Source organism: Engraulis encrasicolus, chromosome 12, assembly GCF_034702125.1.
Source record: "Engraulis encrasicolus isolate BLACKSEA-1 chromosome 12, IST_EnEncr_1.0, whole genome shotgun sequence".
In the NCBI taxonomy this organism is placed as follows: domain Eukaryota; kingdom Metazoa; phylum Chordata; class Actinopteri; order Clupeiformes; family Engraulidae; genus Engraulis; species Engraulis encrasicolus.
Genome location: NC_085868.1, coordinates 23,207,208 through 23,231,986, shown reverse-complemented (window position 1 = coordinate 23,231,986; position 24,779 = coordinate 23,207,208). Strand labels below are relative to the sequence as shown.

At 45.1% G+C, this 24,779-nt stretch overlaps 1 protein-coding gene across 1 annotated transcript in view; it reads left to right on the top strand.

Moving 5' to 3' along the window:
- LOC134459422 (cytoplasmic protein NCK2-like) overlaps positions 1 to 24,779 on the top strand; it is a 64,389-nt gene that overhangs the window by 26,433 nt on the left and 13,177 nt on the right. The window contains exon 3 of the mRNA XM_063211774.1: positions 13,154 to 13,395. Coding sequence (XP_063067844.1) covers positions 13,170 to 13,395 — 226 coding nt within the window. The 5' untranslated portion in view covers positions 13,154 to 13,169. The remainder of the gene's footprint in view (positions 1 to 13,153; positions 13,396 to 24,779) is intronic.

Below are 24,779 nucleotides of genomic sequence, written 5' to 3'. Positions count from 1 at the left end.
TTTCTGTGGCATGGCGGTTTTGAGTGGAGCCACTGAGATTTGGCTTGTGGCTAGATGCAGTGCTGCTTCTCTTGTTTCCTTTAGCAACACAAGTCTTAAAGTGATACTGTCTATTTTTTGGAAATAAGCTTATTTTACACCTAAATAATAGGGTTTTACCGTTCTCCTGTACTTTCAACCGTTCTCGGGGTATGGCAGTGCAAATTTTACCTCTATGCTAGCAGTTAACATTGAGTACTATGAGACCAGCTCGCGGCTAACTGGTCTCATAAGACTCAATGTTAACTGTTAGCTTGGAGACAAAATTTGCACTGTCAGAACTAGAAAACAGTTGAAAGTACAGGAGAACGGTAAAAACCCTATTATTTAACTCAAGGGAAGGTGTAAAATAAGCTTATTTCCAAAAATGGGACAGTATCACTTTAAAGTAGAGTAGAGTAGATAATCATTTATTAATCCTGATGCGAAATTAAGGTGTCAAGTAGCATACATACATAATACAGAAGACATTACACACAAGACATTGCACACGTCATTACACATGTATTAACCATATATAGCTCACTCTTACATACATTCAGGCCAAGACAGATATCTCTCTCTCTCTCTCTCTCTCTCTCTCTCTCTCTCTCTCTCTCTCTCTCTCTCTCTGTATGTATGTATGTATGTATGTATGTATGTATGTATGTATGTATGTATGTATGTATGTATGTATGTATGTATGTATGTATGTATGTATGTGTATGACCAAATTACAGCAAGTTTTGCAGCTAGAATTTTCTACGTCTGGAAATTCAAAATGGCGGACATGGAGAAGATCCACCTTTTAAAAAGTGCAATTTTTCCAGTCATAATGAATACTTAAAATTTGATGGTGGTGGTAGGTATACATGAAAAGGTAACATTAGTGAATGGGCAGCATGAGTTCTGGGAAGAAACCGACTAAACTATTACACAGTGCACCTTTTTAAAGAATGAAAGTCAAAAAGACATCTTTCAAAAAAACTGCTTTCTTTTTTGTTTTATGCCCTGGTCCTGCTCTGGCAGCACTGGAGTGTTCCTCCATTTCGCTCCTGTCAGTTTTCGAGGAAGAAAGAGGACAAGCTAGCTTTGGGGCCAGGGTATCCTCAGGACAAGGTAGTTTCGGGCCAGGGTTGTCTTGTCTGGAAATGCACTCTGCTGCTGCATGTCTGGAGGGGAAGGACAGTGAGAGTCTACCATGACAGCTCTGGTCTGGAGGCTGAACTACCTTCCTCCTCCTCACACATCATAACACCCACTGCTGCTGCTGTGGTGTCTTTGTTCTGAGCCATGACTGATGCATCTGGCTCATGTATTCTCACAGGTAGTCCAGCCTGCCTAGTTGCACATTGGAAAGTACTGGAGGCTCACTCAAGTCAAATTTCAGGTTTGTTGAATGGTCAGGACTGGTGGCATGGCAAAGTGTTATGAGGAGAAAAAGAAATATTTGGAGGTTGTTTTACCATGCTGATCAGCAATTATCACCCTTTTAATTATCTTGTTAGCCAAACTAAACTTGAAGGGAAGAAGAAAGCGAGCAAGTTCACAAAATATGATGCAAGTTAACAAAGTAAATAAAATATGACTTAATGAATTAACACAAGAGGTTTTGTGTGAGCACATGTGTCTGTATTTGAATAGCCTGATGGAAAAAAAAACCTGTGAAACTGTGATTGTCAGTGTTCTTCCATGTCAACTTGTTATGAGGTCTTTGGCAGGGACTGACATGGACCAGAGACCACGCGTCCCTGACTCCCTAAGGATTGACCAATGACTGTATATTAGAACTAGAATGTGAAGTATTAGAGCTAGAATGTGAAGCATATTAGAACTGGAATGTGAAGCATATTAGAACTAGAATGTACATGTGGATTGATGCATGAGTGCCATGAGAGGATGGTGGCATGAAAGGGGCATCACATTGCTAGGACGCTCTGTCTGGAGAGAACAGTAGTGCATCGTGGGCCGACAGAGGGGACAAACAGGTTAGTTGTCCCAGGGGCCCAAGAAAGAAGGGTCCAGAATTGGGTCTTAATTACATTGTATAGTTGGGTGAGGTAATGGGGGGGTTTCTTTCAGATGACTTTGCCCTGGGCCCGGCCAAAGCTGCCAGCGTCCCTGCTCCAGCATGCCATGCTGTTTGGCGTCACTGTTGGCATACAGAGCTTACAAGCAACTGTCAGATGGAGCACAATAACCTGCTGGTCTGTTGGACACGCTATAGAAATTGCATAAGAGCCTGTGTGTGTGTGTGCGTACAGTGCGTACGTGTGTGTGCGTTTGTTTATTTTAGAAAGGGCAGCACAGTATTGCCATCATGCACATACTCTTAACACCTAGCCTGCCTAAATGATGAAAATGACGATGACACGGCCACTGGTAATGTCAGACCTCAACATTACTCAAGCATCAGTGACTCTGGGAGGCCCTCTTCATCTGAAGTGAGAAGGGGCTGTCTTAGACATGGAGAAGTGTGTGTGCGTGCGCGTGCGCGTGCGCGTGCGCGTGCGCGCGGGTGCTGCAATGTTATGATATTAGTGTTGACAGTGTACTGTGTAGGTAGGACAGCAGATGCTTCGCGAACAGTCATAACCCAAAGGAAACATTGTATTATTGTTTTGACAACCTGAGTCTGACCTGATGGCTGAGTGTATCCTGCTTTGTCAGCAGCGCTTACATACAGTGTCCAGCCATGTAGTACAGACTCCTCTCATAGTCACAGGAGCTAAACGCACATTTACAGTTTTTGTTCTCTCTCTGGACTAGAGCTTATTCAAGCAAGTTATTCAGAGGTTGTATTTACATGACCTTTACAAATGCGATACTTTGTCATTAAGCAGGTTGTAGGTAAAAGATAGATTTCTTCTTGTGAGTTGGACCTACGCAGTAGAACCCCACTAGAGACTGTCTTCATGACTGAGTATTGCACATGATGGACGTGATAGGATTGACTACCCCTTCCAATCCTTTCGCCACATGTTCACATGAGCTGCATTGTCCCATATCGATAATCAGCATCTCAGCCTGACTCTGAAACAGATTGAAAGTACGTAGGTAGTCCTATTACCAAGAGACTGTAGTAAGGTATGATGTCAAAAGGGTTACAGATTATTTGCACATTTCTATTGACTCTTGGCAGGGGCCCACATGAACTGATTCCAGGTCACGCTAGGGACACATAGCAGGCGAAACGTGCGAGGCGAAGAGAGGCGAAATTCAGTGTTCCATTCTGACGGCTCAACCATCATCAGGTCGTCGCAGCAAATCAAATGGAATGAAACCGTTATGTTGTTGATTAGATTGGCCGCCGCAGGCGAAATTCGCTCCTCATTTGCATGATATTGGTCGAAACTTGGCCGAATGATTTTGTTTTGCTTCGCTCCTGTTGGCTTGCCTTCGCCTCCCTCATAGGAATGAATGGCGAAGTTTGCGTCGCTTGGCCAAATTCGCGTCTATGTGTCGCTAGCGTCAGGCAAAGGCCACTGCTGTGGGTTTCCTGTTTTTGATGTGCGTGCTCCCCTGATGGTCCGCTCTCTGAAGCCAGACTCAAACTACACGACTAGCGATTGTATGTCCGATTTTGGCGTCGGGGTGCACTGCACACTAGAAGAGAATCGCAACTGTCAATCTTATCGCTGCTTGCAGCCACCGAGACAATGCCCGACGTGCCCAAACACTGCCCAATGCCCAAACACTGTTTGATTTCTACGATTTGCGATCGGCGACTCTTTGAGCTGCCAAAGTTCTATCTTAGAACGTCGCTCACGATGAGGAAATCTTTCCCGACAATCGCTTGCGATGGTCCTGGGGGGTAACATTCCAGCGATTGTCGTAAGGGGGTTTTCAACCGAGAATCGGCGCGCTAGTCGTGTAGTTTGAGCCAGGCTTGAGGGAGACTAAGCAGCAGCAGCAGCAGCAGCAGCAGCATTAGCTGGCTAGGCCCTGTGAGTTACATGGAGGGGGGGGGGGGGCTTTGAGGCAATTGCTCTCTGTCCCCTGTGAATTAAAAAGCGTGGGACTGTAGATCCATGTGAAGTGGAGGGAGGAAAGGAGACCGTTGCAGATTTGTCTCAAGGTCGTCCGTTCAAGCAGAATTCTGACGGAAGTGTGGCTGTCTAATAGCACAACATTCGCTTTTTTCCCCTTCTTTTTGAGAGAAGGCTTGTGAAGATGTGATAAAGAATATTTCGGGAGGCATATGAATTTGTATGATTGGTGACCCAGGCCTATTTTCACATCCTGGTACTGCAAGAAAGCTCCATAGCAGGCACACATCGGTTCCATCGTTCCATCTCTCTCTCTCTCACTCACTCACTCACTCACTCACTCACTCACTCACTCACTCACTCTCACTCTCTCACTCTCTCACACTCTCTCTCACTCTTTCTCGCTCACTTACTCTCTCACTCACTCTCACTCTCTGGTCTTCCTGTTATATCGTCCTATCATTCGCTCAGTCTCTCCCCACCCATACCCCATTCTATAATGCAGTAAGCTTGAAACAAAAAAAACATTAGCCTAGTTTTATGATATTAGTATTGATTCTTTATTGGTTTCATACAGTGGTGTCACTGCTGGATCTCCGCATAGGGTCAGTTTGTGGTGATGGTATGTCAAGTGAGTCCGCAGCAGACTGCCAGATTAGTATTTGTGATGGAGAGTCACACCACAGTAAGGCTCAAACAGTAATGCTGACACAGTTCTATGCATTGAGCTGACCGTTATATTTTTCTAATATTTTAATAATTATTTATCAACTTCTTAATGATTTTCCTGTCACTTAAACATATACGTAGCTGTTGCTTTGCCTTTAGTTGTTTTCGTATTTTAATTATTTCACACAGAATCAGTGAAGTGGCTTGCCAACAGCAGAATTTAAGAAGAAAATCAACAGGGGCATTCATTGTCCACGTGTTGCTGTAGTAGATTTTCAGTTCATGGTTAATATACACATTTGTGTACTGTAGATTGTTCCAGACTTGTGTCACACAGGAAAGATGTATTTGTTTACATGTGTTATTTCATGACCAAATTCCCATGTTTGGAAATGTAGAAGCATACTGAGGAAGGCACACGCCGAAACGCGTCTGTGCACAAAAATAAAGACAAAAATGGATGCAAGGTGCGCCCCCTTTTCTTTAATTGGAAATGTAGAAGGTCATAATTACAATAAAATAACTGCATGAGCATTGTGCACAATGGGAGTATGAAAGAGGTGGAACATGGTTGGAACGTGGTACTAGTGCTTACGCTGCTAAGTGCACCCATAAAAATGTGCAGTATAATATTTGCATTTATGCTTTGCTTGTTGTATAATATAGCTCCTTCACTTGACAGGCTTTGTACCATATATGGTAATTCATGCAGCCTATTTACCAGTGGATGGTAGCGATCCACATTGTGCAGAAGGAGTTTCCATCGCTTTTGTGGTGCATTCCAACCGTGTTGTGAACCTGAAACATTTCCACATAAACTGTTCCACTTCCTAACACCTCTTCATATTTCTCTTGCGAAGCGCCTCATCTCCCTCCATTTACTCTCCTCATCTGCTCCTTCTCCTCTTTCCTCTCCTTCTTCTCCTCCTCTTCCTTCTCCTCCTTCTCCTCCCTCTTTTCATATTTCTCATCCTCCTCCTCTGCTCTTCTCCTCCTTTTCATATCCACCTTCTTATCCTCGTTGTCCTCCTCCTCCATAACCTCCTGCTCTTCTCTTTTCCTTCATCTCTATCCTCTCCTCCTCCACCTCCTCCTCCTCCTCCTCCTCCTCCTCCTCCAGCTCCTCTAACTCTTCTTCTCATGCTCCTCCTACCCGCCATCCTTCTTTTCTCCTGCTCATCCTCTCCTCTCCTCTCCTATCCTCTCCTCTCCTGTCCTCTCCTGTCCTCTCCTCTCCTCTCCTCTCCTCTCCTCTCCTCTCCTCTCCTGTCCTCTCCTCTCCTGTCCTCTCCTCTCCTCTCTCCTCTCCTCTCCTATTTCTCATCCTCTCCTCTCCTCCCCTATTTCTCATCCTCTCCTCTAATCTCCTCTCTCCTCTCCTCTAATCTCCTCTCTCCTCTCCTCTCCTCTCCTGTCCTGTCCTGTCCTGTCCTGTCCTCTCCTCTCCTCTCCTCCCCTCTCCTCTCCTCTCCTCCTATTTCTCGTCCTCTCCTCTCCTTTTCTTCCCCTCCTCATCTCCTCTCCTCTCCTCCCCTCTCCTCTCCTATTTCTCCTCTCCTCTCCTATTTCTCGTCCTCTCCTCTCCTATTTCTCGTCCTCTCCTCTCCGTTTCTTCCCCTCCTCATCTCCTATTTCTCCTCTCCTCTCCTATTTCTCGTCCTCTCCTCTCCTATTTCTCTCCTCTCCTCTCCTCTCCTCTTCTTCCCCTCCTCCTCTCCTCCTCCACTTCTCCTCCTCCTACCCCTCATCCCTCTTCTTCCTTCTTCCTCCCCCTATTCTCCTCCTCTCTTCCTTTCCTCCTCTCCTCCACTTCTGTTCCTCCTCCTCCCCCTATTCTCCTCTACTCTCCTCCTCCTCTTCCGTGCATGTGTCAGGGGTCAAGCCTTTCCCAGCCATTGGCGTGCGAGAAGCGCTGGTCACGTGACGGCCGTGGTCAAGGGGCCAGCAAACTGATACCGCACAGAGAATAAGCATAAGCAGATGCTGCTTTTGGAACACGCACACACACACACACACACACACACACACACACACACACACACACACACACACACACATACGCACATGTACACACACACACACACACACACACACACACACACACACACACACACACACACACACACACACACACACACACACACACACACACACACACACACACACACACACACACACACACGTGTACACACACACACACACACAATGCACAATAAACACACACAGTACACAATGGCTCATAAAATGACAACACAGATCACTGCAGACTCTTCTAGTGAATAAAATGGCTAGATCAGAGAAAGCTTTGAGATACCACACACACACACACACACACACACACACACACACACACACACACACACACACACACACACACACACACACACACACACACACACACACACACACACACACACACACACACACACACACACACACACACACACACACACTGACAGAGGTTGGGCCCTTCCGATTAGCCCATCCCCATCTCTAATCCACTGTCTCTTCCTGTTGCTTGTTGACTCCCTAAACACATATCACGCTTTATGAATCCTAAATAACTATAAATGAATAAAAACTTGATCAATGAAAGATTTACGATAGCGCAGCTTCACTCATAAATGACTTTTTATGCCTTTGTCGAAAAGTTGCTCTCTAATCGACTGGCTCCTCCTGTTGCTGGTATGGTTGACTCCCTTCCCTAAACACATACCACGCTTTATGAATCTCATATCTTATCTTAGGCATCGCCGCTTGTCAACAGCTGTTGAATTACAGGACATTCTTCACATGAGTCATTTTCATACTTGTTCGTGACGTTGGCTGGTTTGGGGTTTGGTGTTCAATATAATCCCCTCCGAGTCCTCCATCTATGTCTGATTGGTTGGTGTGTAACATCTCCACATTTGATTGGCTGAGATGGTGGTGGTTGTTTTTTCTCATAAAGAACAGCTGGGGAATGTTGTTGGGAAATAATTAGAAATATTGAATGTCAATATAATGTCATACATGCCATGGTGATGAACTGTGCCATTGTGTATTGGTCAATAGAGTCGTACAGCTGTCATAAGTGTGTGTGTGTGTGATGCTTGATTGGCTGACGTGAGTTGGTGGGTGTGTTTCTTGTCTCGAGAGCAGTTGGAGGAATGTGGGTGTGCTATCCATTGGGGAAACAAACATGGCTGGTTGTGCCAAGTGCAATGTCATGCAGTAAGATGCCCTGGGGTCCGTTTCTCGATTCTTGTCGTTGCTACCGTCGTTAGCAAAGACGCTTTCAAGATACGGACCCCAGGGTCGCTGGCTAATAGAGTTGTCCAGCTGGCATGAGTGTGTGTGTTGCTGGATGCCATGGAGGGGCTCCGGATGCCCACCTGCTGCCGCTGATGCAGGAGGTGGTCATGGGTGAGCGGTTACGTTAGTGGTTCTCCACTTTTTTTGAACAAACGCCCCCCTGGCCCCGTCACAAACTTGACAACGTCCCCCTTAGTATTAAAAAAATAAATGGACTAATGCCCCCAAATGGCATGAACTAAGCGCTGCTCCCTTTCAGCTGTATCATTCTCAATGCCCCCCTAGAGCTCCCTAATGTCCCCTGAGGGGCTTACCCGCCCCCGTTGAGAAACACTAGGTTAGGGCGTCAGACTTGTAGCCCAAAGGTTGCCGGTTCGACTCCCGAATCCACCAGGTTGGTGGGGGGAGTAATTAATCAGTGCTCTCCCCATCCTCCTCCATTACCGAGGTACCCTGAGCATACTGTAGTACCATCCCGCCACACTGCTCCCTTGGGGCCACATTGGGGGCTGCCCCCTTGCATGGGTGAGGCATGAAGATAATTGTGTACTGTGGAGTGCTGTGTCACAACGACAATGGGAGTTGGAGTTTCCCAGGTGGACTTTCAATTTCACTTTCAGGCATGCCAAGCAGAGACATAGAGCCCCGGATATAGTTTTTTTTCCCGGCTATCCATGTTATTGGAACAACAGCTAATAATCTGACTTTGAATTGGTCAATTGGCTTCAGAAGTCGCTCTTATGAAAGCTAAATGAAGTTTTATGTACAAAATTAAATTTGTTGCACTGAAGAAATATTAATCATTTAATGAACGTGGAAAGAGCAGAATTTCACAGTAGGGGTCACATGACATAAACAAACCAATATACTGTATCTCTCCTTTTGCCTCATATAGATTTATGTTCCCCTTCCTTATTGCCTTACTCAGTATAAAGCACTCCATGGGGTACTGAAGTACTCAATCATGTGTTGAAACCAAAGCGAAAAAAAATGAGAAATGCAGTTACTGTTATATTCGAGGCACGCAAACGCCTCTTCTGTCACTAAGCCAAATGATGTGCGGAAACCTGTCTTGTGCGTGCACACGCACACGCACACGCACACACACACACACACACACACACACACACACAAAGTCAGTCAGGCACACCACATAAACAGGCGCGCAGGGTCCCGGAGCGTTTGGGAATTGTAAGCCGCCCAGTTTAAGCTGCTTTGGAATCCCTCTTGGTATTTGTGCAGTTGTGTTTGGGACATACGCAGTCACTGCAGCAGAGCGGTAGAAGGGAGGAATCCCCTTATCGGAATGCACTGATGTAGAACTTTTGCAGTTGGGTTCTTCCACGCCGGCTGCCAGATTCTAGGCTTCAATGTTGAACAGCTGTTGCTCCATCTACGGCCTTGAGAACTTTTCAGGAAAACAATGGCTGAACATAATCGGCATCAAACCCCTCTATAAAACTGTAACTTAAATGAAGAAGATTGCAATCCTTTCACTGGGGTGTCTATCTAGGGAACACCCAGTAATCTTTTCGGAATATTTTGAGATACAAGTGTCTGGAGATTTGTTCAGTTGACGTGGAATGACCCAGTTGAGAACAAGACAAGAGGACAAGAAAAAAAAGACAAGTGTCAGGGAGTTTCCAAGGCCTTATTCACACTGTTACAATATACACACAACACCAATGAGTTGTAGTAGAACAATGACCTTACACAGTACACCATGGCAATGTAATAGTGTAACAGTGTTACGGTTTTCAGTATGTGGTAATAGGGTGGATGTAATATGTTGCCATTTTAAACAGATTGTGCAGATTTTTTTTGGATGAAAGGTCAAATATCCTTGAGCTAAAAAAAAAAAAGTTGCTGACAACTTTACTCAGGTTTGAGAAGATAGATGACTTTATCAGTTGGTGCTTGCAGGGCTGCTGACCGCTTTGACCCGCCCGGGGCAAAGTCATCTGAAAGCCCCCCCAGTACATAGACATATAATGTAATTAGGACCTCATTCTGGACACCCCATCTCTGACTGGGCCTGGGACAACTGACCCCTTTGACCCCTGTTGGATTTCCTGGCTGTCAGTGCCATCTTCAAACCAAAAAAATGTCAGTCGAGTGTGACAAGTTAGATGAGGTCATCAGTTGTTGCCTGTGGAAGTCGACGGGGGGTTTCGATGGGGCAAGGGGACAGTTGTCCCGGGTACAGGGACAGAGGGGGCTCAAAATTGGGTTGTCTTTACATTGTGTGTATTTAATGGGAGCCCTTTCAAATGACTTTGTCCTGGGCCCAGCCAAAGCTGGCTGTGACCCTGACTGTGGTAGTTAGTTAGCTGAGTGTGTGAGATGGTGAGTGCTGTGTTGGTAATCTTATCCTCCCTGTAGCGGCACGGGAGCTCTCTGGGTGGGTGTGACAGGAACAGGATGTCACAGGTCAAGACCACCCACTTAGAGACGCTCAAACTCTCACTTCAATGGCTTTCTCATGACTTGTCTTTCTTTTTCTCCTCTCTCTCTCTCTCTCTCTCTCACTCTCTCCTCTTCTGTCTGTCTCTCCATGTGTCTCATTCTCTATCTCCCTCTCTCTGGTCTATCCTTTCATCCCATTCTCTATCTCTCTCTCTCTCTCTCTCTCTCTCTCTCTCTCTCTCTCTCTCTCTCTCTCTCTCTCTCTCTCTCTCTCTCTCTCTCTCTCTCTCTCTCTCTCAGATTTTAGCTTGTAGATATTGCTCTGAGTTAGTCAGGTGCTTTCATCTCCAAGGTGATCTCTTGCCCTTGTCCTGGTGTGGGTGTGTGCGTGTGCGTGCGCCTGTGCGTGTGTGCCTCTGTGCATGACTCTGCTGTTCTCTCACCGTTTTCTCTCTGCGAAGGGACTCAAGTGAGAAGAGTGGATGTTATTTGGTTGCAGTGCGGGTGGCAGTGGATATTTCCCTGGATGTGTTTCTTGTTATTTATTTATTCCCAAGCCCTGCTGCCAGGCCATATGGAGCTGTCCTACCAGAGAGGGAGAGAGAGAGAGAGCTGGGAACACTCCTACTGTGGCCACTGCTTAGCTGCCTTATCCCTTTCTCTCTCTCTCTCTCTCTCTCTCTCTCTCTCTCTCTCTCTCTCTCTCTCTCTCTCTCTCTCTCTCTCTCTCTCTCTCTCTCTCTCTCGTTCTCGTTCTCTCTCTCTCTCTTGTTCTCGTTCTCTCTCTCTCTCTTGTTCTCGTTCTCTCTCTCTCTTGTTATCGTTTTCTCTCTCTCTCTTTGTCTCGCGTGCTCTCAATCTCTCACAGAGACTCTTTTTCTATCTCCTGTGTACAAACACTGTTTCTTCATCTCTCTCTTTGTCATGTGTATGAATTCTCTCTCTCTCTCGCTCTATCTCTGACTCTCTCTCCACACTTTTCCCCATGTTTTGCTTTTGTCTTGTGTTCACTTGCTCTCATTCTTCATTTTATCCCCATATGTATATTTCCTCTCTATACAACCCCCCTCCCCCCTCTCTCTCTCTGCATGCCTGCCTGCCTCTCGTGGTGTTCCTCCATAACTTGTGTTTATAGATACAGCCCATTTAACACACGATCGCGCTCCCCGCTGCGTGCTGATTAATCATTTACAGTGTTTTAGATGAATCAAGAGGGATGGAGAGAAAAAGGAGGGTGTGTATGTGTGAGAAAGAGAGCAAGTTGGAGAGAGTGAAAGAGGCCAGAGCAAGAGGGAGACTGAGAGACAGTTGGAGGGAGGGAGGGAGGGAGGGAGGGGGAGNGAGAGAGAGAGAGAGAGGGAGGGAGGGTAAGAGAGACTGTTAAAGGAGGGTAAGATGAGAGAGAGAGAGAGAGAGAGAGAGAGAGAGAGAGAGAGATAGACAGAGAGAGAGAGAGAGAGAGAGAGAGAGAGAGAGAGAGAGAGAGAGAGATGGGGGTGGCTGAGAAGGGGGATTGTAAGTCCCTGCAGGCCGGTGTAGGCAGACTCAGCACTTCAACTCTCTGACAGGAAACGAGAGAGTCTCACAGAGAAAGTGGCTGGAGGTCCATCTGGCTAAAGAACAGTAGGCCTACCAGAGAGGGCTTATTTATGGTTCTGCAGTACGTGAACGATTTACATAGAAATTAATGCAAAATTGGTACTGATATATGTCAACAGAGATTCAAGCCAGAACATTCAATTGCGTTGCTGATTTCACTGATAGTTAGTTAGTGATGTGGCCAGAGTATAGATATTTTAAAATGTAATTTTCTGAGGCATGAAAATGGTTAGGTTTGAAGTGCACTTTTGCCCCTCAATACCAATTCGTATAAAAAATAGCATTTTCAGTTTGCAACAAAGGATAGCTTGAAGCAATAAATCCTTGAGTAGAATTCATCCTTTGAAAGCAAACTCCTGGCAGGCTGTCAAGCATTTGCAGGACACTTCCTCCTCAGGGGCAACATGTGGGCTTACACATGTGGGGAACCACAGCCTACTGTAGTCCGATGCAGACATTTCATGCCACATTTCATTGCCCCATGGGTAGCTTCCGAATACTTTAAAGGGAGAGTTTGACAGTCTGCTTGTTGAAGATACTATAGTATAAGATGTGTTATGTATTTTTCTTCATTTACAATTCAACCCTGTCTCCCTTCCTGTCTCCTCACCCCCTGAAACTTCTCTTCCTGTTCCATCCAGCCTCCATGAAAAATGACAGAGGAGATGATTTATAGATATATACCATTTCCCAATGTCAAGAGTTCTAGCCTTGGTAGTGCGTGAAACGCCTAGTGATTGGATACCCCACGGAATTCACCAAAGAGTATCCAATAACTGGGCGTTTCATGCACTACCAAGGCTAGAACACTTCACATTGGGAAATGGAGTTTATCTGTAGTAGTATAAATACACAACATATATTTCTTCTTCTTCTTCTTCTTCTTCTTCTTCTTCTTCTTCTTCTTCTTCTTCTTCTTCTTCTTTTTCTTTTTCTTTTTCTTTCTTCTTCTTCTTCTTCTTCTTCTTCTTCTTCTTCTTCTTCTTCTTCTTCTTTTTCTTCTTTTTCTTCTTTTTCTTCTTCTTCTTCTTTTTCTTCTTCTTTCTTCTTCTTTCTTCTTCTTTCTTCTTCCTTCTTCTTCTTCTTCTTCTTCTTCTTCTTCCTTCTTCTGAACATACAGTATAATACAGTACATGCACATGATATTTATTGTCTTGTTCTTGTTCTTCGTCTTCCAGCCTGACTCGATGAAAGATGACAGAGGAGGTGATCGTTATAGCCAAGTGGGACTACACGGCCCAGCAGGACCAGGAACTTGACATTCGGAAAAACGAGCGCCTCTGGCTCATCGACGACTCCAAGACGTGGTGGCGTGTCCGTAACGGCTCCAACAGGACGGGCTACGTGCCATCCAACTACGTGGAGCGCAAGAACAGCCTGAAGAAGGGTTCGCTGGTCAAGAACCTCAAGGACACACTCGGTAAGCGACTCTTCTTTTGCTCTGCACTGCTCTTTGGTAAGCCAGGACCCAGTTTCTTCGAAAGCATCGTTGCTCAACCGGTTCTCAACTTATTAGGTTTCCAATGGGAAATTGCATTGCAACCAAGTAAGTAGTTGTTAATTTAGTTATCAACGATGTTGTCGAGAAACGCAACCCAGATTAGGCAGAGTGCATGTTACAAACGGTGCTCTCTGCTCTGAGTTAATGTACTTTAGTGGCACCTGTAATCGGGGTGAAGCACCATGGGTCAGTAGAGCATCATGAGAAATATAGTGAAAAACCGACATGAAACATTCAAACAGGGAAAAAAGAACAAGTCCATGCTTTGTACACATCCGTTATCAGCCATCATAAAGCAAAGCGCAAAGAGTTCAGAATTAAATCAATAGTTCAGAATACTTCAGACCTGAAATGTGCGGAAATTTTCTTTTTTACGAAGAAGTCTCTTAAATTCTGCACCTTTTCCACAGATGAGCGGTGACCCTTCACTACTTCACCAAGCCATGTTATAACATTAAAAGTATAATCTGGCCCCGCATGGTTCAGAAAGCTGAGGGCTGTGGGTGGGATCTCAGTGCAGTGCTAGATGAAGTCAGCAGATAAACATTTTTTTCTGCCGCTAGGCGGGGTGGTCTAAGGTGCTGGTTACCAGACATTTTTAAATGTTTTTACATGTACAGTAAACAGCTTCTAAGCTACTAGGGTAATGATCTTGAACCAATGCCGACACTTTTTTAAACAAAAGCACCAATTGATTTCAGCTGAACACGTGTTTGAATACTGCTGTCATGAAAATAATCAAACTGTCAGTCTGTAAGAGCTGCTTGGTGCACATCAGCTGTTAGTGGTGTGTTGCGTTCGCTGAAGTTAAAGCATCCCTGAAACTCCTGTGTAAACAAAGTCAAGTGTATCGAGACCTCCACGAAAAAGTGCCCTCTGGCCACTTGATACAAGGCCAACAAACTATTTGAGTTACATTATGTGTGGGGAGGCATACATATCAATAAGGATAAATATTGATGAGAAAAAGTCAATTGTACCCATTTCTGGCCTAATGGTTTGTTTGCCGATGTGAAAGTGGATCACACCACACCACATTCTCTGCTGCAAAACATTTTACTGCCTGTTGTGTGGACCAAATAATCGAATGAGTGTTGTGAAAAGTGCCCTAAATCTAAACACTGAGAGTGCAAAAAGGGACACACCTGCAGTTGGCGTATTGAAAGGTTGAGATGACAAAAATATTTTTTCTGTGGATGGCAGTGCACAAGTGAATGACTCTGGCTGCATTGATGAAGCATGGCCTGGTTTATTTTTATGTTCCTGCGTTTTGAAGTTATTTGTGGAAGGCCTGGAGGCTAGAAAAACATAGCTGGTACATTAGGTAATAACAAAAATACATCTAAGGTGAATTGGTGATAGATCTGCTCATATTACAAGACTTGTCAAATGAAGTACAGACAAAAAGAATGCAGTTTCCTTGACCCAACTAAAAAAACATATTTTGAAGCAAACCACTGTAGTCCTTAATCTAGTGCTATTTTCATCAGTAGAGTATTGTAATGCTTTAAATAGACTCTCTCTCTCTCTCTCTCTCTCTCTCTCTCTCTCTCTCTCTCTCTCTCTCTCTCTCTCTCTCTCTCTCTCTCTCTCTCTCTCTCTCTCTCTCTCTCTCTCTCTCTCTCTCTCTCTCTCTATGACTTGCTCTAATTTTATTTTACTCTCATACTAACTTAAAAATAGCTCTCTTTAGTTGCAGACGTGATGTCTGTCATGATCATGACTGTGTTTTATCACAGGTCTGTTTCTGTTATCACATAACTTCAATGTCATCACTTCGACTGCCCATCAATTTAGCGGCGAGATTAAGACGCTGACAGTTCATAGACACTGGTGACACTGTAAAGTTCAATTTGACGTTGCCAATTGCTTTGGTGTTTCCACTTATTCTGAGGACTTCTATTCATGTTGGATAATCTACAAAGGTCTGTTATACAAAGGTCTGAGATACAGCCTATTTCCACCATGACTTATAGGACGCTCTCTGTATAGTCTGAAATATATTAAAGGTGTTTGAACTTCATCTGTGAGAAATGCTGAATTTCAGTGGAGAGTTCACACTGCGTGAAAGATATTTAAATTATGGCTTTAAACTTGACATACTTCAGAGGTCAAAGGAACTGCTCGAGTACTGTAAACTGCTGAATCTGGGACACATTGAATGACTCGGAAGGCCAGGAATAGTTCTCTCAGGATTCTAACAGGCTTTATGTGTTGATGTTGTCACTGGCTTCTAATCTGTATTTTCTCTATAGAAACAATTTAAGGCTGGATTTTACTTTGCTGTTGTTGTCTGTAGAAACAAGTTAAGGCAATCCTACACATACAATTGACTACTGTTCCCAGAGACTCAACCCCTCTCTCCATGTGGCAGGTAGTATGGCATTTAATTGCAGGATCATCAGCCAGGAAGCTGAATTACTAGCTGGGCTTTACTGCATTGTGCTGTTGCCTGAGGACCCCTTAGGAAGAGAAATCTTATACAGAACACACATGTGCATCCCTTAGTTAGGAAGACCTTTTTTTTACCATAACCTTTATTTTATTTTCTTGGCAGGGGCTGCAGAAATACATCTAAAAACGATGGAAGACCATAACCATTACCACACAACCATAAACATAACCATTTTGGTGCAATTGACCTGAGACAAAAACATGTTAACCAAAAAAATGGGTTTCAAGCATCACCAGTTGCAAAGTACTGTCAAGACTAAACCCCGCCTACAGTATGAACATTTAACAATTACGAAACAAACAAAAACCGGCAAAGGCACCTCATTTCAAAGGATGTTTCGCTGCAGTGTCCTTGATTAAAACCAATGAAAGTCTGACTACTCATGATCTATGGAGGAAGCATAACCTTTAAAAAATGATGTGTAGTGAAGCGAATGCCTGACTGCTCTTTTTGAGGTGAGCGATATATACCGCAGTCCCATACAGACTCACCACATTTCAAATAAAGCGGCTGATAAACTATACTAGGTGAATGGCACTTGTGAATCCCCTTTCTTACGTCCCTCCTATGTTGCCTGCCATCAGCTGTAACTGCAGGGTTTCCCACAGAACTTAGTAGTTAAGGAGAATAATTAAGTAGAATAGTTATGGCGCCCACCTTGAAAACAAGACCCTACCACCTTGACTAAATCCCCTGAAAAGATAATCACTTTGTATTGCGAATGCAAGTTACAACATTGTACGGCCAAGGATACACGTCTCTGAAACTAGCTAACTCGCCACCCAACCCTTGACTAAAAATGTTCTGCAGGAAACACTGAACTGAACTGATCACTGAATTGTACTTTTTGGGAGTGGGCTGTCTTTACTTTTAACACTCGCAATCAGAGATGGCTACTTGGCCCCAATATGGCCAATACTGACATGGGAAGCAAAGGCGCACGTGACGCCGGATTGTAATGTAATATTCCCTGTATGAGGGTACAACCAACATTTTGTAACAATCAAGTAATTAATGGCAGAGTTATTGACAAATCAATTTGCCGACAAGCACACTCGTTTACAAACAAACACAGCAGGGATTAATACAGTACCTGTCCAAACCCTCTCCAGTTCAGAGGGGCAGGTAATGAGAATAAGCAACAATTCTGCATCCAACCTGTAGAGCAACCAACTAAAGAAAAAACTGCTCCTTTTAAAAAGCTGGGCCTCTGGCCAGTCAGGTTATTTATCTTACAGTGGGCTTACGGCCCAGTGCACGGCTAAGGCATAAGGCAGGCTCATTCCAGCTGACATGTACCTCGTAATAGAAGAGTAATTGATGTGTTGCTGCCTGAGGGGCTAGGTTGGTGGGGGCTGGTAGGGGGGGGTTGCAAGTCTGTCAACTGGCTGCTTGACCGTTTTACTCCTTTCAGTGTCCTCAGCCCTCCTCCGCACTGCCTGCCTGCCTGCCTGCCAGTATGCAGAAGTGCCGTCTCTGTCGTGCAGAAGAAACCCTATAAAGCTGTGAGGTTGAGCTAAGGCACCCTCACTCCTGCTGACATGTTCCTCTTAATAGAGATGTAATTGATGTTTTCGCTGCCTGGGGAGGGGAGGGGAGGGGAGGTTGGCTTGGCTTGGCTGGACTATGGCCTTGGCCTTGGCCTTGGCCTGATGCATACTCCACAGGGCTGCTGACACAGCCCCCCCACCCCCCCCCCCCCCCCCCCCCCCCCCACCACCACCACCACCACCACTCAATGCATACAATGTAATGTGGACCCACTTCTGGGTCACTCCTCTCCCTCGCAGGGCCCAGGGGCAACTGACGTCCCCCCACACAACTCTTGGCCCTGCCCTCCTTTCTTGCCTACTGGCCTGCGTGCCTGCCTGCCTGCCTGCCTCCCTGCCTGCTTGCCTTCATAGTGGCTGCCTACCTGCCTGCCTTACTGCATAGTGGCTGCTTGTCTGCCTTCCTGCCTGCCTGCCTGCCTGCCTGCCTGCCTTACTGCATAGTGGCTGCTTGTCTGCCTGCCTGCCTGCCTGCATAGTGGCTTCTCTCCCATGCGGAAGGAAAGGCTAGAGAGCTGCAAGGGGCGGAGTAGAAACACGCGGGAGCAGCTGAGGGCCATCTGGGGGAATTGAGTCGCCAGCCGTCTAGTTTAGTGTGTGCTACTAGCCTTGTGCTGACGTCTAGTTTAGTGTGTGCTACTAGCCTTGTGCTGACGTCTAGTTTAGTGTGTGCTACTAGCCATGTGCTGACGTCAGGCAGTGGGGCTAAGTGAGTGTGTGTATTTATTAAGCTCGAGTTACGGCATGCCACAGCGCTTGTGTTTTTGACCTATTAATGAGATTACATGGTTTAATTGGACGCTGGATTTGATTGTTAAATGGTGTAATTCCCCAATGTTTTGACTGGTAGCTGGATCAAGCCGTAGCTAGCTATAGCCTTTGGTTTTAATGGCGCAGCATGTGATTGATGGTAGATTGTTCATTTTCCATTTGTTTTCCATTTGTTCTGTTTTGATGGAACACTAGGATGTTTTAGAGTTCTACAAGGGCTTCTACCCAAATAAATTTAAGTGCAATATTATTTTTTGCCTTACCCAAAAGAGGAAAAGATATGAAGTTATGAACTGAAGTGACAGGTGTATGTTCAAGTAGTACTGCAACTTTTTTTACAATGGTGGTAGGTAGTGTATATTATTATTATTATTATTATTATTATTATTGTTACGTAGTAATTGAACAGCCTTTTGTATGTCGCTACTATGGTACTACCTTTTAGTACAAATAAATATTTTGTCACTATAAAAGAACAAAGGCTTCTTCGTAAACCTTTGATCTTTTGCATGGACTTGTTTCTAGAGTTCAGAAATTCCTCCTGTTTGACCATATGTGCTTGGCGTGCGTATGCATTTCTGGGCATTATCATAATCCAGGTTTTGGCAGTAACCATTGTTCCCTCTCAGTGGCACCCTTGTGGAGAAGCAGAGACTTGCCCATATTACCTGTCATCACCTGTGTGCAGATCTTGGTTTTGTCCTTTTTGACGGGTGGAGAGGGTCCCTCAAGTCAAGTCAAGTCAAATTTTATTTGTATAGCACATTTCATATTTACATAGACTCAATGCGCTTATTAGATAAAAGAAACACACGTAACAATTTAAAAACAATTAAAATATTAACAACCCAATAAAAAAATTAAATGCACAAAATAAGAGTAAAAGATAAAAAATCATGAATTATAAGCTACAGAGAATATATATATTTTTAAGACCATTCTTAAAAGATACTACAGATTGAGGTGACCTTAGTTCTAACGGTAGATTATTCCAGAGGGATGGAGCACAGTAACTAAAAGCGCCATGACCGGTTTTTGTGTGAATTCTGGGGACAATGAGAAGATATTTGTTAGATGACCTTAAATGACGGGTTGGGTTATGAAGAGATATTAGATCAGAAATATAGGGAGGGTCTAGATTATTTAATGATTTATTGACAAGAAGGAGTATTTTTCTTAATAATAGTAATTCTTTGCTTAACTGGGAGCCAGTGAAGAGATTTGAGAGTAGTATGATGAATCCTCTGGTGGTGGATTTGGCAGGAGGTGTTTCTTATTCACATCAAGTCAGTTTTCTGGAATGTCACTGAAACATGAACAACATAAAAAGAAAGATCCTTCCTGACCTGAAAAAGTGTTGCGATGTAGGAATACACCTGTGTGAATGCCATTATCACATTTCTGCCACCGTGATGTTCTAACGGTGTCATCATCCCCACGGCCCATGTTAGAATGGAGAAATGGCTGTTGGTGTAGCCAGTGCAGAAAAATGTTGATAAGAGAAATATCTTCCAGAATACCCACAGTGCTTGGAGACTCTATAAACCCCTAAATATGGGTATTTGGTAGAAGTCATATACTGGCTTCTGGTGTAGTCGTGCCCCAACAGCCTCAAACTAATGTAGGTCGGAAAAAGTTTTTCTTTGGAAAATGATTATGCATGAAAAGGGAGTTCCTGGCCACCATATTATTTTCTGTCATTTTCATGCATCGGTTGTTGTACCACTATCATTTTTGTCTTTTAGACCAGAGACATTATGGCAGTTCAAATAGCTGTTGTCATGTCAACCATCACAACATACTTCGCCACCTTTTCACTTCACCACACTCGCCTAGCTCAGTGGTTCTCAATGTGGGCTCCATAGCGCATTGCCAGGCGGTCTGTGAAAAGTTTGTTACTTTTTAATGAAGTGTATCTGTGATATTTAATAGCCACAGTAATCCAGCATTTCTGCTTGTTATATCTGCCCTCATAACATTGACTGAAAATGAATGAGACCGTTGACAAATGATGTCAAACTGTCAAAAGCATATAGAAGAAGACACACAAGGGCTTAAAGCGCTCAGGAGACTGTGCAAACAATGTTACTCAGGTGCTCAGCTGTTGGCAGGCCGATTCTGAGTTCAAGGGGGCGTTGGGAGAGTGTTGGGCGCTCAAAAAAGGTTGAGAACCATTGAGCTACAGCAGGGTTTCCCAAACTGTGGTGCGTGCACCCCTGGGGGTGCGCGGCCTACCATAAGGGGGTGCACGAGCTAAATAGAGCAATGGTGGATATGTCAGTTTTTATCCAACATTAATGAACATGAAGTAGGTTTTAATGGTGAATTGTATGCTGGAAAGGTCCATCTGAAGTGTAGTTAAACTCCTAGACTATTGGAAAAGAGGATTCCCCAAAACAAGTGTGCATAATGTACAGTGAATGCGCAGTGAATCATACTTCCGTGGCATCAGTACTAGGGATGGCGAAAATTGAAAAAACTCTTAACCGGTTACCGAGACTCATTAACCGGTGGTTAACCGGTAATCTTAAATTTTAAAACGTCTGCGTGCCTGATATGCACAGCACTGATTTTTTTCATTTTTATTTTTCACATAAGCCTTTTGTTTTGCTGCGCAGACAGGACCTGCCATGTCCAGTCATTGTTGCCAGATGGAAAATGCTGAATTATCGTACTAAAATCTCAAAATTATCGTTTTTTGGGAGGAAATTATTATTATAATTATTAATATTATTACATCTGGTTAACCGATGGCAGAAAATTTTAACCGGTTAAAGTTGAACCGGTCGATTACCGGTTAACCGGTTACTGGTTAACATCCCTAATCAGTACACCAAAATATTCGCTTAGGGGGGTGCGCGAACCACATTGAAATGTACAAGGGGGTGCGCAGGGGGAAAATTTGGGAACCACTGAGCTACCGTATCTGCAGCTCAAATCTGGGTAATAACAAAAGGCATTCTCCTTGCCTGCCAAAACATGCCCATCCCAGCACTCTCATTCCTTTGTTTTCCTTCTCCAACAACTTCTGCTACAAAGGAACCAAATGCACGCCGTCCTTGTATTTGGTACACAAACTTGTCTCAACCCCATCGAACAGCTACACTGTGCAGCTGGGGTTTTTGTCTGTACATCAGTACCATTTGAACTGCTGCGTCATCTTGATTAGACATAAATGTTTTAACAGTAGAGAGTGGAAAAATAGAAATTTCCGTTTCGAGAATAATGAGTTAGCCTGTCCTTGTAATCCATTTGTCTCCTACCAACACTGTGAAACACAGTTAGAGTTCAAAAGGGGGGCACCACACAGTGAAAAGACATGAAACTCAAGGGGACTATAGACCAGGGGGAAAATAGTAGCTGAGAGAGTGAAGTGGTGGGGAAGACAGAAGAGAGAGAGAGGAGGGAGAGGGAGAGGGAAAGTGAGAGTGGAAGACAGGGGAAAGTGGATTAATCATCCGGTCTCGCGGTTCTGCTGACTGCTTCGCTAAACCAAATTATGTCCGTCGTGACGACTTTGCAGACTTGGTCAGTCAGCTGTGGCCAACTCTGTGTGTGTGTGCGTGTGCGTGTGCGTGTGTGTGTGTGCGTGTGTGCGTGTGTGCGTGTGTGCGTGTGTGCGTGTGTGCGTGTGTGCGTGTGTGTGCGCGTGTGCGCGTGTGTGTGTGCGCGTGCGTGCGTGTGAGTGTGTGTGTGTCTATGTCTCTGTGTGTATGTCTCTGTGTGAATGTGTGTGTGCGTCCATGCTGTGTGTATCTACATGCCTGCAGCAGCAGCAGAAGCAGCAGAGGCAGGGCTAGCTGTGTAGTGCATACTTCTGGGTACTGGGCCTCCTCTCCTCTCCTCTCCTCTCCTCTCCTCTCCTCTCCTCTCCTCTCCTCTCCTCTCCTCTCCTCTCCTCCCCTCTCTTCTCTTCTCTTCTCTTCTCTTCTCTTCTCTTCTCTTCTCTTCTCTTCTCTTCTCCTCTCCTCTCCTCTCCTCTCCTCTCCTCTCCTCTCCTCTCCTCTCCTCTCCTCACGGCCTCCCTGAGGAAGATTTGCACCTACCTGCTGGTCTCGTCTGGATAAAGGCCTTAAGGGCAGATTATAGTTCAGCAACGGCGCCCGTTGGTTCTGGTTGCTAACCACTGTTGATGTTATAGATCTGCGCCCTAGGTCTCATGTCGTTAGCCACATTTGGCTACATAGCTACAAGGCTACAGTAGTCAGGCTGCACGCATTGTGCCGTGAGTGCTTAAATCATGTATTGTTTGTTTGTTACTAATTATGTTTCTTAATGTTTCTTACTAATTCAGCCATTGTAGCTTCATTTATGTACACACACTAGAAAGAAAGCGCACGTATTTCACAGAATATTGACAGTTTTGCTCTCGTAAACTACCGGAGAACTGTGCTGCCACGAGAACAAGGAAGTAGCGAGACGACCAATCACAGCGCCTTTTCTCTGCGTAGTCAGGATTTTCTTGAGGCGCGCGACGACGGTTGCAGAGCATCTGCGCGGGGGGCGTGGTCGCGTACAGACGGTTGCACAGGCTCTGCAACCGTCAGCGCCAATAAGTATAAATTGGGCTCTACTATACAGCCAAAGCAGCTCTACCCCCCCCCCCCCCCTCCCCCATTCAACCCAGGCCCTGCCCCTGCCACTTAAGGCCTCTTTTTACTCATACAACACCAACTTTGCAGGATACAAGTGACTCACTGTGTCTGCGGGGAGTGGCGGCAGATCACGGACAATTCAGCCTGGGAGAAGCATACGTTCAGCGCTGCAAGGGGTTGTTTCAGCTCTGCAGAGGGGGGCGTGGTGGTTGGTTTGTGTACGTAGGCTACAGTTGCCGGACGAGTCTAAACCAGATGTTACTTTGGAGTGTGAATCCAACACCTGTGGAGTAGGACCGACACCAGAAGTTTGAAATTGGACTCGCCAAGTATTAAAATGAACCTTGCAAATTGCAACACGCAAAAAAGATTGCTCTATTTGTATTTCTATTACTGAAAAAAAAAGAAAATGATACGCTGAACTGAGAGATATTGTCTGAGATGCTTTGCTTCATAATAAACAGAGTAGGGTTTTGTCTTACCGTTCACTCGGCCCTGCTCAGGCCCCTGCAGGCCTCTTCCAGTTCAGCCCAGCTTTACAGTAGGCCCTGTCTGCCTGGCCTGTCTAGCCTGCCTGCCTGCCTGCCACCGCTCCATGCTGACATAAGCAGCCTGATATTTCTGGTTGCAGGCGCCTAATAGCTGTGGCTGGCGGCGGCGGTGACGGCGGGGTCACTTTTCATACTTGGCCCCTCTCTGCTTGTGTGTGGTGGAGGTGGAAGGGGAAGGATTGGGGCCTTTGTGTGTATGTGTGCGTGTGCTTGCGTGCGTGCGTTCGTGCGTTAGTCCGTGCGTGCGTGCGTGTCTGCGTGTCTCTGTGTGTCTGTGTGTGTGGTAGAGGTCGACGGCGAGAGCAGAAGGATTGGCATCTCTCTCTCTCTCTCTCTCTCTCTCTCTCTCTCTCTCTCTCTCTCTCTCTCTCTCTCTCTCTCTCTCTCTCTCTCTCTCTCTCTCTCTCTCTTTCTCTGTATCTCTCTCTCTCTTTCGCTCTCTTTCTCTCTGTATCTCTCTCTCTCTCTTTCTCTCTGTATCTCTCTCTCTCTATGTGTGTGTGTGTGGTAGAGGTCGAAGGCGAGATCAGAGGGATTGGCATCTCTTTCTTTCTCTCTCTCTCTCTCTCTCTCTCTCTCTCTCTCTCTGCTTGAGTGTGGAATAGAGGAGGAGGTGGAAAGAGAGCCGAATGAATGCCAGAGGGGAAAGATTGGCTCCATCTCTCTGCTTGTGTACGTTGGAAGTGAAAGGGCGCATGAGGGGAAGCAAAGGTTGGTATGTAACGTGTAGTGTGTAGGGAGGTTTTAAGTACTGTTTAGTGCATCATGGATGACTGACCTTCAGCTCCCCTACTGGCTGGGATTGTAATTTGCCCTTAAAGTGATACTGTCCCATTTTTGGAAATCATCTTATTTTACACCTCCCCTTGAGTTAAAGTGATACTGTCCCATTTTTGGAAATAAGCTCATATTACACCTTCCCTTGAGTTAAATAATAGGGTTTTACCATTCTCCTGTACTTTCAACCGTTTTCTGGTTATGGCAGTGCAAATTTTACCTCCAAGCTAGCAGTTAACATTGAGTCCTATGAGACCAGCTAGCCGCCAGCCGGTCTCATTGGACTCAATGTTAACTGCTAGCATGGGGGTAAAATTTGCACTGCCATACCGAGAAAACGGTTGAAAGCACAGGAGAACAGTAAAAGCCTATTATTTAACTCAGGGGGAGGTATAAAATAAGCTTATTTCCAAAAATGGGACAGTATCACTTTAAATAATAGGGTTTTACTGTTCTCTTCTGTTAGCTGGCGGCTAACTGGTCTCATAGGACTCAATGTTAACTGCTAGCTTGGAGGTAAAATTTGCACTGCCATATCAAGAGAACGGTTGAAAGTACAGGAAAACGGTAAAACCCTATTATTTAACTCAAGGGGAGGTGTAAA